This window comes from Hemitrygon akajei, chromosome 6 (genome assembly GCF_048418815.1).
Source record: "Hemitrygon akajei chromosome 6, sHemAka1.3, whole genome shotgun sequence".
Classification (NCBI taxonomy): domain Eukaryota; kingdom Metazoa; phylum Chordata; class Chondrichthyes; order Myliobatiformes; family Dasyatidae; genus Hemitrygon; species Hemitrygon akajei.
Window position 1 is genome coordinate 54,329,512 of NC_133129.1, and position 21,379 is coordinate 54,350,890.

The 21,379-nt window shown below is 41.8% G+C and overlaps 1 protein-coding gene across 1 annotated transcript in view; it reads right to left on the bottom strand.

Annotated features, from left to right (window-relative positions):
* LOC140729792 (uncharacterized bromodomain-containing protein 10) overlaps positions 1-18,516 on the bottom strand; it is a gene marked incomplete at its 5' end in the record, with an annotated part of 96,008 nt that extends 77,492 nt beyond the window's left edge. The window contains one exon of the mRNA XM_073050008.1: positions 17,567-18,516. Within this exon, the coding sequence (XP_072906109.1) occupies positions 17,567-18,516 (950 nt within the window). The remainder of the gene's footprint in view (positions 1-17,566) is intronic.
* Between the last annotated feature and the right edge of the window lie 2,863 nt (positions 18,517-21,379).

Genomic DNA, 21,379 nt, shown 5'->3' on the forward strand with positions numbered 1-21,379 from the left:
ATGTTGTAAGTACCGTAGATTCCGGATTTTAAGCCGCTACTTTTTTCCCACATTTTGAACAGCTTTGAACTCTGCGGCCTTTAATACGGTGCGGCTAATGCATTATTTTTTTTCATGCCGCCAAAAACATTTTGCCTCGTAACAGTAGACCAATAAAATTGATGAGTAGTTCACAGAGGTCCAATGAAATTGTACGATAAACCAAGCGCACTTTCACAATTAAATTATTGTAAATCAGTCATTTGTACTCACCCTCATCAACATGGAAAACACTCGAAGAAAAGCATTGTGCTGCCTTTATGGCAGTTATTTAGTTTATAATATTTTCGCTTAGTAATTCATTTGTTAGTTAAAGTTAGAACTGTTTTAACTATATTTGTTTTCTGTACTACATCGCGGGATGCTATGACATCACACCCGGTTTCGCCGCGTCTTGTGGGATACCGGTTTGCGATAAACGGGAAGGAGGGGGGCGAGCGGCGGAGCGAAAACGCTGCTTTTAAGTTAAAGGCGATCAATAACTTTTCCTGGTAGGCTGCAGTATATATATTTTTTACCAGTCGTTAGGAGATATTGGAATGTTGTTCAGTAAAGAAGTATACGCAACGTATATTTAAAAGTAGCCGCGTTACAGGCACGGTTCGAAAAAAAGCATTTGCAATATGTATTTGTTTATGTTACCATATGGATTTAATTAAAAGTTAAAAAATCCTCACGTGTAATATCTTTCTGTGTAAATATCTCATATTACAACGTGGGACACCTGCGGCCGAAAATCCGGTGCGGCCTAAAATCCGGTGCGGCCTGTACAAGTAAAAAATTGATTTTATTTCTAAAATTAGAGCCAGCAGCTTTTAATCAGGTGCGCTCTGTAGTCCAGAATCTACGGTACTTCAGTCTCATCAAAAGCATCCTATAAATCAGAAACCAGGAACTTTGTTAAGGTAACATTTCCTTGTAATTGACCAACTACAATTCTACAAACAGCTAAGAAAAGTACATTATTTTGCTTTCTGTCTCAGATTACTCAAGACAGACCAACATTTTAATAATTTATTTTATCATGCATAGGACCGACAAGCTAAATACACTGACTAAGCAGACTGACAAAAGCTAACCATCTGTCACACAAAGAGATGAAAACTTGATGGCTGAAAACAGAACGTGGTTAAAAATTGAGGAAATAATGATTCATTTAACTTCAAACTGACTACAAAAGCCACTGCCGGGAATCATACTGTTGAACAACTTTATAAATCTGTGCTTGCGTGTTTTTGTTTCTTGTGTGTCCAAAAGGAAACTGTGCCCTATCTTTAAGGCATTTTTAAATGTTTCATTGATTCCCAAATGAAAGAATCAAAATAAGCAAAAAATTCTCAAGACAGCTGTGTTTGTTTACATTTGATGTCACTTGATAAGAATACTGCGAGAGAAGAAATTATTTGGCCCATCAAATCTATCAGCACTTTGACAGACAAGCTTTATATGCACACTTATTCAGTTTTCTTGAATGTCATCATTGAATTTATATCTACTACCCTCTGTTAGTGCAATCCAAACCACATCTCTTCTTTGCATGAAAACATACTAACCACCTCCATCCCCCAAAAATGAATGCATTTATCACTTGAAATGTAAATGACCTATCAGAGCATTAATCTAAGTTCTCATTAATTTAAATGCTTCATTCAAATCTTGCCTTTTGCCTTTTCTGCTCAAAGAAAAAAAATCTTCATTTCAAAATCAGAATTAGACCTAAGTCGTGAAATGTGTTGTTTTGTAGCAGAACAATGCAATTCATAAAACATTACTTAGGCTATAAGATATAGGAGCAGAATTAGGCCATTTGGCCCATTGAGTCTACTCTGCCATTTCATCATGGTGGATCCAATTTTCCTCTCAGCCTCAAATTTCCTGCCTTCTCCTCATATCCTTTCATGCCCTGACCAATCAACCCCTGCCTTAAGTATACATAAATACTTGGCCTCCAAAGCTATCTGTGGCAACAAATTCCACAGATTCACCACCCTCTGGCTAAAGAAATTCCTTTTTATCTCTGTTCTAAAAGAGTGCAGAGTTTTGTTCCTGTCAGGGTTAAAGGCAAAATGAATAAGAATAAGGAACCTTGGTTCTCGAGGGATACTGGAACTCTGATAAAGAAGAGAGAGATGCATAACATGTATAGGCAACAGGGAGGAAATAAGATGCTTGAGTATAAAAAAAAGTAAGAAAATACTTAAAAAAGAAATCAGGAGGGCTAAAAGAAGACATGAGGTTGCTTTGGCAGTAAGGGTGAAGGATAATCCTAAGAGCTTCTACAGGTATGTTAAGAGCAAAAGGATAGTAAGGGATAAGATTGGTCCTCTTGAAGATCAGAGTGGTTGGCTATATATGGAACCAAAAGAAATGGGAGAGATATTAAATGGGTTTTTTTGCAACTGTATTTACTAAGGAAACTGGAATGGAGTCTATGGAAACAAGACAAACAAGTAAGGAGGTCATGGAACTTATACAGATTAAAGAGGAGGAGGCGCTTGCTGTCTTGAGGCAAATCAGAGTAGATAAATCCCCAGGACCCGACAGGGTATTCCCTTGGACCTTGAAGGAGACTAGTGTTGAAATTGCAGGGGCCCTGGCAGAAATATTTAAAATGTCGATATCCACAGGTCAGGTGCCGGAGGATTGGAGGATAGCTCATGTAGTTCCATTATTTTAAAAAGGCTCAAAAAGTAAGCTGGGAAATTATAGGCCAGTAAGTTTGACATCGGTAGTAGGTAAGTTATTGGAAGGAATACTAAGAGATAGGATCTACAAGTATTTGGATAGATAGGGACTTATTAGAAAAAGTCATGTTTAACCAATCTATTAAAGTTTTTCGAGGAAGTTACCAGGAAAGTGGATGAAGGGAAGGCAGTGGATGTTGTATACATGGACTTCAGTAAGGCCTTTGATAAGGTCCCGCATGGGAGGTTAGTTAGAAAGATTCAGTCGCTAGGTATACATGGAGAAGTAGTAAATTGGACTAGACATTGGCTCAATGGAAGAAGCCAGAGAGTGGTAGTGGAGGATTGCTACTCTGATTGGAGGCCTGTGACTAGTGGTGTGCCATAGGGATCAGTGCTGGGTCCATTGTTATTTGTCATCTATATCAATGATCTGGATGATAATATGGCAAATTGGATCAGCAAATTTGCTGATGATACAAAGATTGGAGGTGTCATGGACAGTGAGGAAGGTTTTCAAAGCTTGCAGAGGGATTTGGACCAGCTGGAAAAATGGGCTGAAAAATGGCAAATGGAGATTAATGCAGACAAGTGTGAGGTATTGCACTTCGGAAGGTCAAACCAAGGTAGAACATACGAGGTAAATGGTAGGACACAGTAGTGCAGTAGAACAGAGGGATCTAGGAGAACAGATACATAATTCTCTAAAAGTGGCATCACAAGTAGAGCTTTTGGTACATTGGCCTTTATAAATCAAAGTACTGAGTATAAGAGTTGGAATGTAATGGTGAGGCTGTGTAAGACATTGGTGAGACCGAATTTGGAGTATTGTGTTCAAAGGCACACGAGTGAATCTGCAGATGCTGGAAATAAATAAAAACACAAAATGCTGGCAGAACTCAGCAGGCCAGACAGCACCTACGAGAGGAGGTAGTGACTACGCTTCGGACCGAAACCCTTCATCTGGAGTGAAGCAACATGGGATGGTGGAGAGGGGATAAGAAGTGGGGGGGGGGGGGGATGAAGTAGAGAGCTGGGAAGTGATAGGCTAGAGGGAAATGGGCTAGGGCATATATGTCAAACTCAAGGCCCGCGGGCCAAATCTGGCCCACGGTGGAATTATCTTTGGCCCGCGAGATAATATCTAATTACTATTAAAGCTGGCCCCAATAATCGAAGTGCCTATGGCGTATGATATGGCTAATGCTGAGTTTATTCAGGTACCAGGTTTTCAGGGTTTTTAGTGTTTATTCGGCAGTCCTCTTCATAAGAAACGGAATTTGTAAAGTGAAACACTTTGTAATTATAGCAGAGACTGAGACACATGAGAGCAGGCTGAAAAAACGGAGGCAACGAAAACTGTGTTCGCACGCGTCCGACTGATCCGGCCCGCATGAAGCTGCATTTTGCTCAATCCGGCCCGTGACCTAAAATGAGTTTGACACCCCTGGGCTAGGGGGAAGGTGGAGAATTATGGGAAATAAAAGAGAAAGAAAGGTAGGGCTGGGGGGAGATTATAGTGAGGGGGGAAAAAGAGAGAGAAAACCAGACTAAAATAATAGATAGGGATGGGGATAAGGGGGGAGCAGGGGTATCAACGGAGGTCTGTGAGTTGGATGTTCATGCCGGCAGGCAGGAGGCTACCTAGGCGGGAGATAAGGTATTGCTCCATCGACCTGCGTGTGGCCTCATCTTAACGGTAGAGGAGGCCATGGACAGACATGTCGGAGTGGGAGTGGTCTGTGGAATTGAAGTGTGTGGCCACAGGGAGATCCCACCACTGCTATAGGACTGAGCGCCGGTGTTCGGCGAAATGGTCTCCCAGTCTGTGGCGGGTCTCCCCAATGTATAAATGGCCACATCGGGAGCACCGGATACAGTATATCACCCCAGTTGACTCGCAGGTGAAGTGGTGCCTCACCTGAAAGGACTGGCTGGGGCCTGGGATGGTGGTGAGGGAAGAAGTGTGGGGGCAGATGTAGCACTTCTTCCGTTTGCAGGGATGAGTGCCTGGAGGGAGGTCGGTGGGGGGGGATGAATGGACAAGGGAGTCGCGTAGGGAGTGATCCCTGCGGAAAGCCGAGAGTGGGGGGGGGGAGGGGAAGATGTGGCTGGTGGTGGGATCACGTAGGAGCTGGCGGAAGTTACGGAGGATTATACGTTGGATCTGTAGGCTGGTAGGGTGATAGGTGAGGACCAGGGGGACTCTATCCCTGGTGGGCTGGCGGGGGGATGGGGTGAGGGCAGAGGTGTGTGAGATACAGGAGACGCGATGGAGGTCAGAATTGATAGTGGACGAGGGGAAGCCCCTTTCTTTAAAAAAGGAAGACATCTCCTTTGTCCTAGAATGAAAGGCCTCATCCTGAGAGCAAATGCGGCGGAGGAATTGAGAGAAAGGGATAGCATTTTTGCAGGAGACAGGGTGGGGTCTTTGGAGGGATATGGCCCAGGTGCAGGTCAGTGGGACTAGGCAGAAAAATGGTTCGGCACAGCCAAGAAGGGCCAAAAGGCCTGCTTCTGTGCTGTAATGTTCTATGGTTCTAAAAGGAGGCCCTTCTATAATGAGGCTGTATCCTCTGGTCTTAAGACCCTCTCATCATGAGAAACATCCTCTCCACATCCACTCATTCAAGGCTTTTCACCATTTGAAAGGTTTCAAGGATATCACTCTTCATTTTTCTGAGTTCTAGTGAATACAGGCCCAGAGCCATTAAATGCTCTTCATATGACGTCATTCAATACTGAAATCTTCTTTTGTGAACCTCCTTTGAACCTTCTCCAGTTTCAGTACATCCCTTCTAAGATATTGGGCCCAAAACTGCTCACAATACTTCAAGTGAGGCCTCACCTGTGCTTTATAAAGTCTCAACATTACATCTCTGCTTTTATATACCAGTTCTCTTGAAATGAATGCTAACACTACAATTGCCTTCCTCACCACAGACTCAAACTGCAAATTAACCTTTAGGGAATCTGCACAAGGACTCCCAATTCCTTTTACACCTCAGTTTTTTTGTATTTTCTCTCCATTTAGTAAATAGTCAACCCGTTCATTTCTTCTACCAAAGTGTATGACCATACACTTCCTAACACTGTAATCTGTTTAAATCCTTTTGTAGCCTCTCTACTTCCTCAAAACTACCTGCCCCTCCACTGATCTTCATATCGTCTGCAAACTTTGCCATCAATTCCACCATCCAAGTCATTGACATAAAACACAAGAAGAATTGGTCCCAATACAGACCCGTGGGGCACCACTCCTCTGAAAATACACGTATTCTCCTTCGCCCATCCTAATTATTATTTCTTCAAATAACTCCAATAGATTTGTCAAGCAAGATTTTCCCTTGAGGAAAACATACTGACTACGGCCTGTTTTATCATGTGCCTCAAGTAATCTGAGGCTTCATTCTTAATAATCAACTCCAACATTTTCCCAGTCACTGAGGTCAGAGTAACTGGCCTATAGTTTCTTTTCTTCTGCTCTCTCCCTTCTTGAACAGTGTAGTGATTTGCAATTTTCCATCTTCCGGAACTATTCCAGAATCTAGTGATTCTTAAAAGATCTTTACTAATGCCTCCATGATCTCTTCCGCCTCCTCTTTCAGAACTCTTGGGTATACTTACAGATTACAATCAGGAATATACAGTAAAATAAATACATAATTCAGAAAGAGAATAAAGTAGTGAGGTAGTGGTGAAGGATCCATGGACCGTTCAGAAATCTAATGTCAGAGAGGAAAGAAATTATTCGTAACACGTGTGTATCTTCATGTTCCTATACCACCTCCTTGATGGTACTAATAAGAAGGCATCTCCTGGATGTTGAGGGCCCTTGATAACAGATAGATAGATAGATACTTTATTGATTCCAAAGGAAATCACAGTGTCACAGTAGCATTACAAGTGCACAGATATACAAATATTAGAAGAGATTTACAATTCAAAGATTACAAGACTTCCACGCTGATAAGATGGTAGTGCAAGAATTACCACAATATTATACAGTAATGGGTGCACATTCACACCGTCCACATAAGTCATGATGGTATTATTGCACCGTATTGCGCAGGGTGTTCCTGATAGCACGATGTGGTAAAAAGAGCTAAACAGAGGTCTGGTAAAGTCTAAAAGGAGGGGGGTCATCACTTCCCCGGCTATAAGTTGTCTCATTATAAAGTCTAATGGCCAAGGATAGGAATGACCTTATATAACATTCTTTGCAGCAGCACAGCTGTCTTAATCTATTACTGAAAGTGCTCCTCTGTTCAGCCAAGGTAGCAAGCGGAGGGTGAGAAACATTGGTCTAGAATTGCCATGAGCTTCCATAGGGTCCTTTGTTCTACCACAGCCTCCAGTGTGTCCAGTTTGATTCCTATAACACAGCCCGTCAATCTAATCAGTTTAGTAAGCCTGTTGGCATCACCCGTGTTGATGCCATTGCCCCAGCACACCACTGCATAGAAGGTTGTACTGGTGACAACAGACTGGTAGAACATGTAAAGGAGAGTCCTGCATACTCCAGAAGGCCCTGTCTCCTGCCACCTTCTTCAGGCACCACCATTTGAAGATATCCTCAATAGTGGGAAAGCTAGTGCCCACAATGGAGCTAGCTGTGTCTGCAAGCCTCTGCAAATCTTGGAACGATCGTACAAGGCCGTGTTAGATCCTGATGCTTTTGTGATCCAAAGGTTCTTCAGAAGTCAAGAATGAGACATAAAACTTGTTACTTACAGTGGTTTTATTAAGTGTTACAAGAGCAAATAGAAGAGAAGACGAATAGCGAGAGACAGAGAAACGAGAGGCAGACAAAGGGAAGGGCAGGAATGAGGGAGCAGCGCAGGGGAAGAGAGAGAACAAAAAAGTGGATGAAGAAAGGGCAGAAAAGGAAGAGAAAAAGGAGCTTCAAGGAAAAGGGAGTAGTGTGGTCTTCATATTCAAAACTACTGATAACAGAAATTCCATTGATAACATTAATCAGATAGCCAAATTCAAGTAATATATCTACCAGTGAAACCAAGAAGTTTCCAGAAAAATACAGAGGCAATTGTAACCATTGAAAAACTCAGAACACAAATATAGGTGATACATAAAACACAAGCAAGCATAGAAATGTTAAACTACAATAAAAATAACAATTCTACAGCCCAATCCAACAGCAGTGTGCAACCAGTCAGAATGTTCTCCATATAGAAATTTGCTGGAGTCTGGTGACATACAAATTATCCAAATATCACTTGTTTTTAAAACTGAGAAACAACTATTAAAATTCATTATCACAATCTTTCCATTAGCAGGATTGTCAGAAATTTATTGCATTTTTTTTTTGTCTTTTGTGTGGAGTAAAGTTGTTCAAGGAACATAAGTACTATGGAGAAACTAGTTTAACTCCTGATGAGATGGCACAAGTTGTAAGAGTAGTTATGAAAAATGCAAGCCAGGTTTTCAAGTATAATATGAAGATAAAATATAATCAAAGTTCAAAGTACATTTATTATCAAAGTATGTATACTGTATACAACCTTGAGATTCGTCTCCTTCTTGGCAGCTACAAAACAAAGAAACCCAATAGAACTCATTGAAAAAGACCGAACACCCAATGTGCAGAAAAAAAACAAATTGTGCAAACAATAAAAGCAAGCAACATTTGGAACTGAAGTTCATGAAAGTGAGTTTACAGCCACGAAGCTATTCACAGCCAATCCAGGAGCCCATTAGTTGCAGGCCACAGCCTCACTTCAGCACAGAGACAAGTAAATCCTGCAAGCAGCAAAATGAACACTGACCAGTCCCTCACCTCACACCCAACAATCTGGCCCAGCACTTAAATTGACCAAACAGTGGGTCACTCCTTGCTCTCAGATCCAGAGACCGCCACTTTGATATATGCTCAGGCCCCACCACCTCAATTCCACCTGTATCTGACCTTTCCAATGTAACTCAACGCTTAAGTTGGTCAAACATCAGCTTGCTGTTGGGCCTGGCTGCCTCAACTTAGTACTTCCCTGGTTCTGCCACTTGGCTCCAAGTCCACTCCAGCAGCCAAACATTGTCTCATTCCCCTCTCTTGGGCCTTGGCCCTGCCATCTTCATTCAGTCCGTACACTCCACAACCGTCCTGCTCCTTTGAGACTTCAGTTCACACCACAAAAATGCCAGGCCACACAGGCAGTTTGAAAGCTCAACTTCGAAAGGGACGTTGCAGGCTATTAATAGCAGTGATGCACTTTTGAGAAAAAGTATGAGTAATAAAGCACTTAATAGTTGTGTTTTCTGCCAGCAAGTCATCACTGTTTCATCAGCACCATCTTTAACCAGATCAAATCATCAGCTTATCATCAAAAATTGACATAGCATGAGAAAGTCATGAGAAAGTATCCATGCCAAACACCAAAATCCAATCTCATTCCAAGTTTCAACATCCAGCCTTTATGCCATGTTACTTCATGTGCTCATACTGCATGTGCATTGAGAGCATACCTTCCCTCACCATCCCAACAGGTAGACTACACCAACCCACTAGGCATTCAGTTCCAGATTTCAAGGAAATGTTTTTCCAGCCTCTCCTCGTAACTGAATTGTCCCATCCAAGTACCGTAGATTCCGGATTTTAAGCCACTACTTTTTTCCCACATTTTGAACAGCTTTGAACTTTGCGGCCTATAATCCGGAGCGGCTAATGCATGATTTTTTTCATGCCGCCTCGTAAACATTTTGCCTCATAACAGTAGACCAATAAAATTGATGAGTAGTTCACAGAGGTCCAATGAAATTGTACGATAAATCAAGCGCACTTTCACAATTAAATTATTGTAAATCAGTCATTTGTACTCACCCTCATCAACATGGAAAACACTCGAAGAAAAGCATTGTGCTGCCTTTATGGCAGTTATTTAGTTTATAATATTTTCGCTTAGTAATTCATTTTCTAGTTAAAGTTAGAAGAGTTTTAACTATATTTGTTTTCTGTACTACATCGCGGGATGCTATGACGTCACACCCGGTTTCGCCGCGTCTTGTGGGAAAAATGCCGTTTGCGATAAACGGAAAGGAGGGGGGGAGCACATTACGCGAGCGGCTTTGGATCTGAGCGAACGCTGCTTTTAAGTTAAAGGCGATCAATAACTTTTCCTGGTAGGCTGCAGTATATATATTTTTTACCAGTCGTTAGGAGATATTGGAATGTTGTTCAGTAAAGAAGTATACGCAACATATATTTAAAAGTAGCCGCGTTACGGGCACGGTTCGAAAAAAAGCATTTGCAATATGTATTTGTTTTTGTTACCATATGGATTTAATTAAAAGTTAAAAGATCCTCACGTGTAATATCTTTCTGTGTAAATATCTCATATTACAATGTGGGACACCTGCGGCCGAAAATCCGGTGCGGCCTTTAGAAGTAAAAAATTGATTTTATTTCTAAAATTAGAGCCAGCGGCTTTTAATCAGGTGCGCTCTGTAGTCCGGAATCTACGGTAAATCTTTTCCATACCCTTTTCAGTGCAATCACATCCATCCTATGGTGTGGTGACCAGAACTACTCTAGATGTGGCCCAACTAATGTTTTATATAATTGAAATATAACCTCCCTGCAATAATATCCTATATCCTGATTAAGGCAGACAAATACACTATGTGACTGCTTCGCCAACCTATCTACCTGAACTGACGGCTTCCAGAGTCTTTATACATGCGTATTAGCATCAACCAATTCCTCAGCACCTCCAAGGGTTCCACCACATCATTTTCTTATGTATATCCTCAGGTGACAAGGCTTTTAAAATGGTAAATTAATATTTGAAATTAACATGCTAAATTATGGAAAGCCAATGAAGAGGGAGGTGATGTCGAAGCAAAATTTACAGTCAAAATATAATATAAATTGCAGTTTCTGAAATTTAATGAGAAACAGAAAAGCAGGACAGCTAAATTCCAATAAATGTAATTTTTTTTAAAAAGCCAAATGTGACCATTGTTGCAAAAATCATTCACAATCTTCTCCATCTCTTTCATGTTAGATGCACCTTAAAGCTAAAAACCTAACCTCCTTGCATGACTTAGCATCAATTTATTTTTGATAACTTGCACCTTGGGGTATTTTGTAAATGAAAATCTTAGACAGTACAAGGGAGAAACATAAGGTTTGTACATATTAAAATCAACTTGTAGATGGCACAAGTCTATATAGAGAATCTAAAGTTAAAGCTCAGAACAGAAATAGCAGTATTAGATTATGGCCCACCAAGCTCCAGCACAATTCAGTAAAACATAGTTGATTCTCTACCTTAAACATCATTTTCCTGCCCTAACTCTACATTTTCAATTCCTTCAATATCCAGAAATCTTGCACTTGTTTTCAACACAATGACTACTTGTCCATGGTCCTCTGCCTCAGAGTATTGCAAAGCTTCACCACGCAAATGGTTCACACCTTATTTTACAGGATGATGGAGAGAAAAAGATCCTGGTACATTAGTTAAGTTCAATCTGCATTTTCTTTTCTTTTAGATTTCCAGCAAATGCAGTACGTCACCTTTGGATAATATATTGGCTCGCCATGCCAGAAATTTAATATAAGTTACTATGATACTGAGGTGAGAGCTGATTTCACTCACTCTCTGCAATGGTCACTCCTCTCTCTATGATCTGAGGCAGTGAAGACTACCCCACCTGCAGTGCTCCGCACTCACTAAGATGATGAACTGATAAGCGAAGCTTTGGGCCTACTCTGGGGTCCAGATCTGAGGATGTCGTTTCGCACTTCAATTGTTGGCATGATTTGTTTCTCCCCTTTCTCTTGTGAATCAGGTGTTGGTCTTTTATTTTTATTAATTGGGTTCTTTTGGGTTTCTTGCTTTGTGGCTACCTGTAAGCAAACAAACCTCAAAGCAGTATAATTCTTTGATAATAAATGTACTTTGAATCTCTGAAGTCCACAGAGACTGGGTATACAAGAAAATATGATACCATTCACAAGAGCAAAATGGTTTTCCTAAACTAGCAATTCTCATGTGGTCATCATAGAACATGTCAAAACTGTAAGCACACTCAGCTGCACAACCTACAATGAATTGTAAACAATTAAAGCAGGACGTACAAAGCATTCTACATAAAAATTAACTGGTTGCAATTCCAGAAACAAAACTACAAACCACAGCCAAGATCCAATCAAGAAAATATGAGATCAAAACAAAACCCAGCTGTTACAGCTGACTAATTCTGAACAATCTGAAATTAATCTTTACCTAGTGTTTTGCAAATAGCATTAAATTTGGCCCTTGCATTAATAGCTGCTAATACACATTCTGGAATGACTTTCTCTACTCAATAGTTGAGTGAAAAATCAGTTTGCAATGAAATGTATTCAGATGTTAATAAGAGCAGAAACAAAAGTTGGATTCTTTACAGATGAGACTCTGAAGTGATTGACAATGCATCCAATTGCTTTTAAAACAATAAAACAAAACTATAGAGTCAGAGTCATACAGCAAAGAAAAAGGCCCTTCGGCCTAACTCATCCATGTAATTAGTTTTGCTACAACAAGTGTATGGGACATTGGAAAAAAAAGTTGAATTTCCCCATGGGGATGAATAAAGTATCTATCTATCTATCTATGCCGACAAGACATCAAATTACACTGATCCCAATTGCTGCATTTGCTCTATATCCCTCGATTCCAAGGGTTCAGCAAACCCCTTGCTTAATGGTTTTGGTCCATGGCATAATTAAGGTTGGGATTGCCCAGCTCTATTTGTTTCCTATCAATATACATGTCCAAAATTTCTTTAAACATTATGACTGCACCAGCCTCTACAACCTGTGTAATAAACATGCCCTTCAGATCTCCTTTAAGTCTTTCCCTCTCAACCTTAAGCCTATGCCCTCTAGTTTTAGCTTCACTGCTGTTGGATGAAGTCTGACTATTCAACCTATCAACGGCCTGTATAATTTTATAAACATCTACAAGGCTACTTCTCAGGCTCTTTTGCTCCACTGAGAATCTTCCCAGCTTATCCATCTCTCCTTATAACTAAAGTACGTGTACACACAAAGCCCTCCATTCCAGGCAACTTCTTTCAGAATCACTGATGCACTTTTTCTCATTCTACCACATCCTCTCCAATGGTATGCTGACCAGTCATATACAACATGTCCCAATTCTTATACTGAATACCCTGCCTATGAAGAGAGGCTAAATATCATATTCACTACATTATCCACCAGTATCACTATTTTCAGGGAGCTATGAATTGCACCTCAAGATCCTTCTGAACAACGCTTCTGAAGTGTCTGCCAATTACAGTGCATGTACAGCCAGTATTAGACAAACGAAAATGCATTACCTCACATTTCTCTGGTTAAACTCTGTCACTACTTTGCAGCTGATCTATGTCCCTCTACATTCTTACGAAACTGTCTAAATCTTCACCAACTTTGTTATTATAGGTGAACTTAATTATGAAACCATAGATATTCTATACATGACAACCAAAAGCTCACAGGGCTGTACTTTAATGGCTTATCACTATTACCCTATGCTCAGGGACCATCACTGTGACTGAGAAAGCACCTTCAGTATAGATAGATAGATAGATAGATACTTTATTCATCCCCATGGGGAAATTCAACTTTTTTTCCAATGTCCCATACACTTGTTGTAGCAAAACTAATTACATACAATACTTAACTCAGTAAAAAATATGATATGCATCTAAATCACTATCTCAAAAAGCATTAATAATAGCTTTTAAAAAGTTCTTAAGTCCTGGCGGTAGAATTGTAAAGCCTAATGGCATTGGGGAGTATTGACCTCTTCATCCTGTCTGAGGAGCATTGTATCGATAGTAACCTGTCGCTGAAACTGCTTCTCTGTCTCTGGATGGTGCTATGTAGAGGATGTTCAGAGTTATCCATAATTGACCGTAGCCTACTCAGCGCCCTTCGCTCAGCTACCAATGTTAAACTCTCCAGTACTTTGCCCACGACAGAGCCCGCCTTCCTTACCAGCTTATTAAGACGTGAGGCGTCCCTCTTCTTAATGCTTCCTCCCCAACACGCCACCACAAAGAAGAGGGCGCTCTCCACAACTGACCTATAGAACATCTTCAGCATCTCACTACAGACATTGAATGACGCCAACCTTCTAAGGAAGTATAGTCGACTCTGTGCCTTCCTGCACAAGGCATCTGTGTTGGCAGTCCAGTCTAGCTTCTCGTCTAACTGTACTCCCAGATACTTGTAGGTCTTAACCTGCTCCACACATTCTCCATTAATGATCACTGGCTCCATATGAGGCCTAGATCTCCTAAAGTCCACCACCATCTCCTTGGTCTTGGTGATATTGAGACGCAGGTAGTTTGAGTTGCACCATATCACAAAGTCCTGTATCAGTTTCCTATACTCCTCCTCCTGTCCATTCCTGACACACCCCACTATGGCCGTGTCATCAGCGAACTTCTGCACATGGCAGGACTCCGAGTTATATTGGAAGTCTGATGTGTACAGGGTGAACAGGACCGGAGAGAGTACGGTTCCCTGCGGCGCTCCTGTGCTGCTGACCACCGTGTCAGACCTACAGTCTCCCAACCGCACATACTGAGGTCTATCTGTCAAGTAGTCCACTATCCAATCCACCATGTGAGAGTCTACTCCCATCTCCGTTAGTTTGTGCCTTAAGATCTTGGGCTGGATGGTGTTAAAGGCACTAGAGAAGTCAAGGAATGTAATCCTCACAGCACAACTGACCCCCTCTAGGTGAGAGAGTGATTTGTGCAGCAAATACGTGATAGCATCCTCCACTCCCACCTTCTCCTTATACGCAAACTGACAAAGCATGGCTTTCAATATTTGTGCTAACTTTCTATTGACTCAAAATGTTAATGTTCATGCAGAAAGTATCATATCATTAAGGGCCCAAATTTGATACCTCCCTTATTCCATCTCTATGGATCATAGACAGTAAATAAAAACAGGGCCACAAGTAGGACCACATGTCTGTGGGGCATTTTTAAGTGGAGATAAGAACCATAAGCCTGCTCACTCTCAAGTCTCCAACCTTTCAATGAAGAGCAATGTGCACAAATTTCAGATTAAGACAGGAGTTAAAAATATGTTTCTTCTGCTTCTTATGCAACCTTCATTGGCTTTTGAAGTGTAAGCACAAAGTTGTGCCAAATGGATAGATGGACCCGAATATGTTGTTATGCTTATTATTCAATTTTAATGGCAGCAATACAGAATTAACCCAAGGGAATAAGTGGTAGAAATATTGCAGAACCATTTCTAAATGAACATTCGATGAATATTCTTGTTTCTTACACTGCGGACAATAATCTTGAGGTATAGTTTCATAGATGCTTCAGTAAAGCGGTGATTTGTTATTAGTAATCATAAATAGCAAGTTATTTGGCCATACAATGCATTCTATATATATCAAATGGAGACTTAATCTGCACAGAACTCTTTAATGGATGTCTTTAAATTTTTAAAAAAAGGCACAAGAAGCAATGTTGATATGTCTCCTCCTGTTCCAGATGACCAAAATCAAATCATATTCATTTAGAACATACAACAGTACAGCCAGAGGAATGGGCCCTTCAGCCCACAATGTTGTGCCAAACCAAATAAATCAGTAATCAAATGGCCAACTAAACTAATCCCTTATGTCTACACAATGTCCATGTCCCAAATACTCATGTAGCTATCTAAATTTCTCCTAAAAATCTCTAATGTGTCTGCCTCTGCCCCCACCCTGGCAGCACATTCCAGGCACCCACCACTCTCAATGTAGTAAAACTTGCCTCCCACATCTCCTTTAAAAATACCCCCTCATACTCAAATGCATACTCTGGCATTAGAAATTTCAACCATGGGAGAGAGGTACTGCCTGCCTACTCCATCTGTGCCTCTCATAATCTTATAAATCTCTATCTGTTCTCCCCTCAGCCTCTGCTGCTCCAGAGAAACATCCAAAGTTCGCACAACCTTTTGTTATAGCATATGCCCTCTAACCTGGTAAATCTCTTCTGCATCTTCTCCAAAGCCTCGAATTTGCCCACACTTTTTCCACAGTATAAACAAATTAATATTATGTGGAACAGAATTTCTCAATTCAGTACAGATTGAAACTACATTATATTTGATGAACTGAAGAAAATGAACACAAATAGATGAATGAATAGATGGACACAGAAACAAAACGCAAGATGACATTAAATTTGGGAGCAGGTTCAATCAATGGAGAATAGCAAATGGGGAATGAGAAGCATAGATGGACATGCATAATGGGAATATAAATGGTCAAAGAATAGGTAACTAGACCAGACAATGTCAAAATGTGAACAAAAAGACAGATCAGTCATTGAAACTTTTTGCAGAGTATGGCAGTTCAGAAAAGTTTAATGATACTCTCCAAACTCCCATTAACTAACACTGGATGATGTCTACATAATGTAAGGATATATCGCTAGAGAAGGAAGCAAAGAGAAAACACATTGAAATCTTGCTTCTACTCAGAAGAAATGTCGAGCTCATATTCAAGATTTTTTGAAACAAGCAGCTACTAATTTCAAATTAAGGGCCACAGTGTTCTGTTTAATCTTGGAAAACAGAAGTGCCCATAGGTTATATCAAAATACTGTACTTCAACACAGAGAACACTGAACGTGCAAAACAGTTTCTAATGGCAGGTGCAGTAAGAACACGATGAGAAATAAATTCACTATAGACTTTAACACCAATTTCTTTTTAACTTTTCTCCTACATCACAGCATTGGTTGCTTAGCCTATCTATTCTGGCTTGCTTTTTCAAGCAATCCACAAGTCCCACTATCTTCTCTTTACCCCACAAATGTCACTTTCAAATATTCATCCAAATTCTACTTAAAATTGAATCTGTACCCAGGCTGTGCATCCCGGACCATAACTGCTGCCGAAAAGAACTTTTCCTTACAACATTCCTGGATTTTATGCTCCTACAAGATACTGTATTAAATCAGAGCTTTTTCACATCTGCATATTTATAAAGGAATTTAACAAATTGCTCCTAAAAGTTCTGGTAGAGAACCATAAACAGATTTAGGTTAGGACTAACTGACCAATGAAGACAGAGAATTTGTATATGAAAAAACTGAATTGAATATGGAGAACTAAATTTGCTCATGAAAAATCCAGTGAAACAAAAATTACAAACTACCTGCATGCTGGCTAAAAGGAATAATCTAAGTTTAAAGAAGTTGCACTGAATGTGCAAAGGAAGGTTGAAGCAAAATTATTCATTTAGTTAGAATACAAGTTGAAAACAGCCAATGGATAAACATCCTCCTGTTAACTTTTTGGGGAATATCTTGGACGTTCTCTCGGAATGGAAAGCAATGACAAATGAAAAACATCCCAGAGGTTACTGAGTATATCACTAACGTGGGAGAAGGCTTTTAGAAAGAATAAACGTCTTTAAAAATATTTGCGAAAAACAACCTATTCTGTGCTAAAATAGCAGATTAACCATTTTATTTTTGAATATTACAAATTGAGTTTCTGCATGAGAAAATTCGGGGAAGGACAGAGAAGCAAAGGAAGATAAAACAGAAAATAGTAGTGGAAGAAGGGAAAGAAAGATGAACCAACGTACCAGTAAGAGTCGGCGACGCTGTTTGCGTCACCAATAATAAATCTGAATTATTTTCATCCCTGAGAGAATATAGCTTCAGACTGATTGAGATAAATGCCGCTGACATTTTAAACAAAAAAGAACCTTTGTAACCAAATTGTAGCTTCGATTGTCGTTTCATAATTGCCCGGGGTACAAATTCACGTGTTTCCCAGCAACGTTGTAAGAGCTCACCTTGACAACAACGTCAACTTCTGCTCCAGCATCATCTCCAACTTCTGAGCCTGTCTGGAGAGCCAGTGGTCCACGCCGTGGTAGCGGTAACAGTTCTCCAGCATCAGCCGAAAGTCGGCCACGAAGTCCGTGATGCCACCGTACTGGTTATTGTCGAATTTCTCTTCCATCTTGCGGAACCAAACGGGCTGCGACTGCGGCTGGCAGCCGCCTTCGGACTCGCCGGGCTGCACGAAGGGCGCCGTCAGGGTCTTGTGCTTATCGAGCAGAAACTCGCTGAGGATCCTGCGGCCCTGCTGCACCTCATAACTCGGGTCCTCGGTCTCCGCCTCACCGTCGCTCTCGCTATCGGCGTGCCCGGGAGACTCGGCCTCCTTGCACCTGCCGTCCGTGTCGGTCTCCGCTCGGGGCCGGCTACTGGGCGGAGTGGAGCGCCGCCCGCTGACGCCGTTGACTTTGCAGAGCCTGATGCTGGCTGAGCGAGTCCGGGGCCCGGTGGCCTCGGCCCTCTCCTGCGGCGACTCGCCGCCGCTGTGCGCTGCTCCGGGGACCTCTGGCTGATGCTGGTCTCCGCCGTCTGGGTCTCCCGCCTCATCACTGGGCGCGCACTCCGAGGCCGAGGGCGACTGCTCCACACTCGAGCCTGCTGCTACACCGGCGCCGCTCCGTTCATCGCTCGCAGGCCGCGGCCTCTTGCTTCTCCTCCGCGCCGTCGGGTTCGGTTTGTCCTCTTCGACCGAGCTGTCGTTTTTTCCGTCGCCGCGGCGCCGTAGATGCCACCTCTCCGCCGCCGCCTCCCTCACCAGCTCCTGCCGCGGCCACCGCCGCCTCTTCCATCCTGCGCCAGGCCGCAGGCACCACGGAGTCGCTCTGAAGCCGGGCCGGGGAGGAGGAAGGGGGGCGGAGGCTGGTAGTGGATGGAGACCCCGGGCTCGGGCCGGAGCCGGACCTCAACTCCCCTCTTGCCGCCGCCCTTGATGGAACGAGCCGGGAAGATGGTGGCGACACGGAGCCGCTACCACCGCCGGCTCGGCCTACAGCCCTCGGCTTCGCTATCGGGCACCCTCCAGCGCTGGCTTCGGCCTCGCTCTTTCCCTCCCATCCCTTCCCTGCCCCAATTGGATGGCGCCACCTGATTGACACCGGGCGGCGAGAGCCCCGCCGTGCGCTATTGGTCGGCCCGACCCTCGCGAGAGAAAATCCGGCGTCGCGCGGAGAGGAGCAGGGAGAGGATGCTCGGTCCAAGAATCGATCCTAGCGTTGCAAAATAAATAAACGTGTTCGGACTATTGAAATGTTTGGCCACAATGAACATCAAATATCAGTTGCATTCATTGGAGACTGGTTGCCATGTCCAAGAATTTTTTAAAGAAGCATCTTGTTGTAGTCTTAAGCTTAGTTGTAAGCTGTACCTGTCACCCCGACTGTCTGCCGAATAAATGCTTAATCGCTGCATCTAGAATTTACCCGAGTGTTCTGTATGCACATTATGCATTCGCCGCAGTTTCACATTTTTTTTATATCGCAAGAGTTTCATTTTAACATTATTGCGAAGAACCACACTGCAGTAATTGAACTGCTATATTGGCCGGGAAGTTGGTTGTTGGTTCAGGAACAACTTGTTATCCTGTAGCAATCAGGCTCCTGAACCAGCGTGGATAACTTAAATCACCACAACTCTGAACTGACTCTACATCTATGCGCTCACTTTAAGAACTTATTACAACTTGTCTTCTCAGTGTTATTTTTCTCGACGAAGGGGGTTTTGCCATTGGCGTTCGTCAGTCAATTTCAATATAGCTTTTCGTAAAATGCTATTGTTTCTTTATCGTGAATGCCTGCCAGAAAATGAATCTCGGGGTGGTAATAGTACGAAATTTGATAATAAGTTTACTTTTAATGACACGACGTAATCGAGGCTGATTTGAGTTCAGGAAGCTGGTTTATCCTGAAATGAAAAACAGAAACTATTGGAGGTACTCGTTGGCGCGGGCAGTATCTATACAGAGACAAAAATGTGTCGGTGCTGGAAGGTGCGACGACACACAGGGACACTAGAAGTCGGTGGGGCCACACCGCATCTGTGGAGGGAAATAAACAATTGACGTTTCGGGTCTAGACCTTTATCTGATCATTTCCCCCAGCATTTTTATGCTTTGCTCTAGCATCAATGCAGAAACGGCAAACGTTCCCGGTAAATTAATCGACCTGACGAGTATTGCAGCTGAACTTGTCTCATTGGAAGTTCTCGTTGATGTGCCAAATTTGCACTCACGGAGTGATGACTTAAATCTCGATTTGCTGAGATCGGGATTTATAGACAATCTAGTTTTAAGTCGACATTTATGTTTTGTTCTATTAATTAGTACTCCAGCCAAATGGTAGTCAGAGCCACTTGTATTGCGCAGTAATTGCACAATCTATTCAACTTGTAAGAAACTGGCTGGCTGTTATCGCACCTATACTATTATTAATTAATATCGCAATTAGTTATTATCATCATTCCTCTAATCAATACTTGAGACCATTCGGCCAATTCTGCCTTTCCCGGTGCTGTGAAAGAATCGTAGTTTGTTTACACTGGTAGCTCTACACTGTCTCTTTAAATTAAAACATCGCTTCCATGATTCATTTAAGTATTGTCATTTGGAAACAGATCCTCCTGCCACTTCAAATTGTTAAAAATTCTGAACGTTTTTCTGACTAAGGGATGTCAATTGATGTTCGCAACACAATTCTCAGCCTCGATTTGCACAGTGATTTTTTTTAATGTGAAAGGTGGGCTGGCAGGTTAAAGCTTGAGATATTTTAAATTCCATATCCCGTGTGCAGGCTGAGCAAGCATTAAAACAAAATATCAGTTTAAATCTGCAAGTCAGGTCTAAATATATTCTAATTTCCCATCAAATTTTTTTTTTAATGACAGTGCAGTACCACACCATCAAATTAAATGCGGTTTAATCAGATTTACGGGTTTCGCTCCCTTAGCCCTGGTCTGTCTCCTGGTGGAGGATCAGTGGCAGTGACCCCTCTATCCTTGCTCCTCAGCAGCAGCCAAAAGCTACCTCAACCATTAATTGTTTTATCTTCCATTAACATCTGGTTGCCCTTTTTAAATATCTTTTGACTTATCTAGTTAATCCTTTAGTTGGTGAGGAGAAGTTTTGTATAACAAGAAATAGGCATCAATAAAATGATCAAATTCTTCAGAGCTGATGTAATACCTTTTGAAGTGCACTTTTTTGTAATGTAAAGAGTAAGAACACAAAAGACCAATCAAGCAATATGTGTGCAGAGTCCTCTGCAGAGAATATTAGTTTAATCTTGGTGGCTGGGGAGCTGCTGACACTGATACAGAGAGTAAAACTGATAATTTTTTGAATAAGAATTAACTACTAAAGAGTTAGCAAGCACAAATGCATTGAAAATAACATTTACTTTGAACTTTGAATTTGTTTTTAAAGTACATGCATGTCACCATACACAACCCTGAGATTCATTTTCTTGTCGCTATACACAACAAATCTGTTGAACAGTAACTGTAACAGGATCAATGAAAGATTGATCAGAGTGCAGGAGACAACAAGCTGTACCAATGCAAATATATATAAATAAATAACATGACATGCATGCCATCTTGGACAATGTCTCCCATCCACTCCATAATGTACTGGTTAGGCACAGGAGTACATTCAGCCAGAGACTCATTCCACCGAGATGCAACACTGAGCGTCATAGGAAGTCATTCCTGCCTGTGGCCATCAAACTTTACAACTCCTCCCTCAGAGTGTCAGACACCCTGAGCCAATAGGC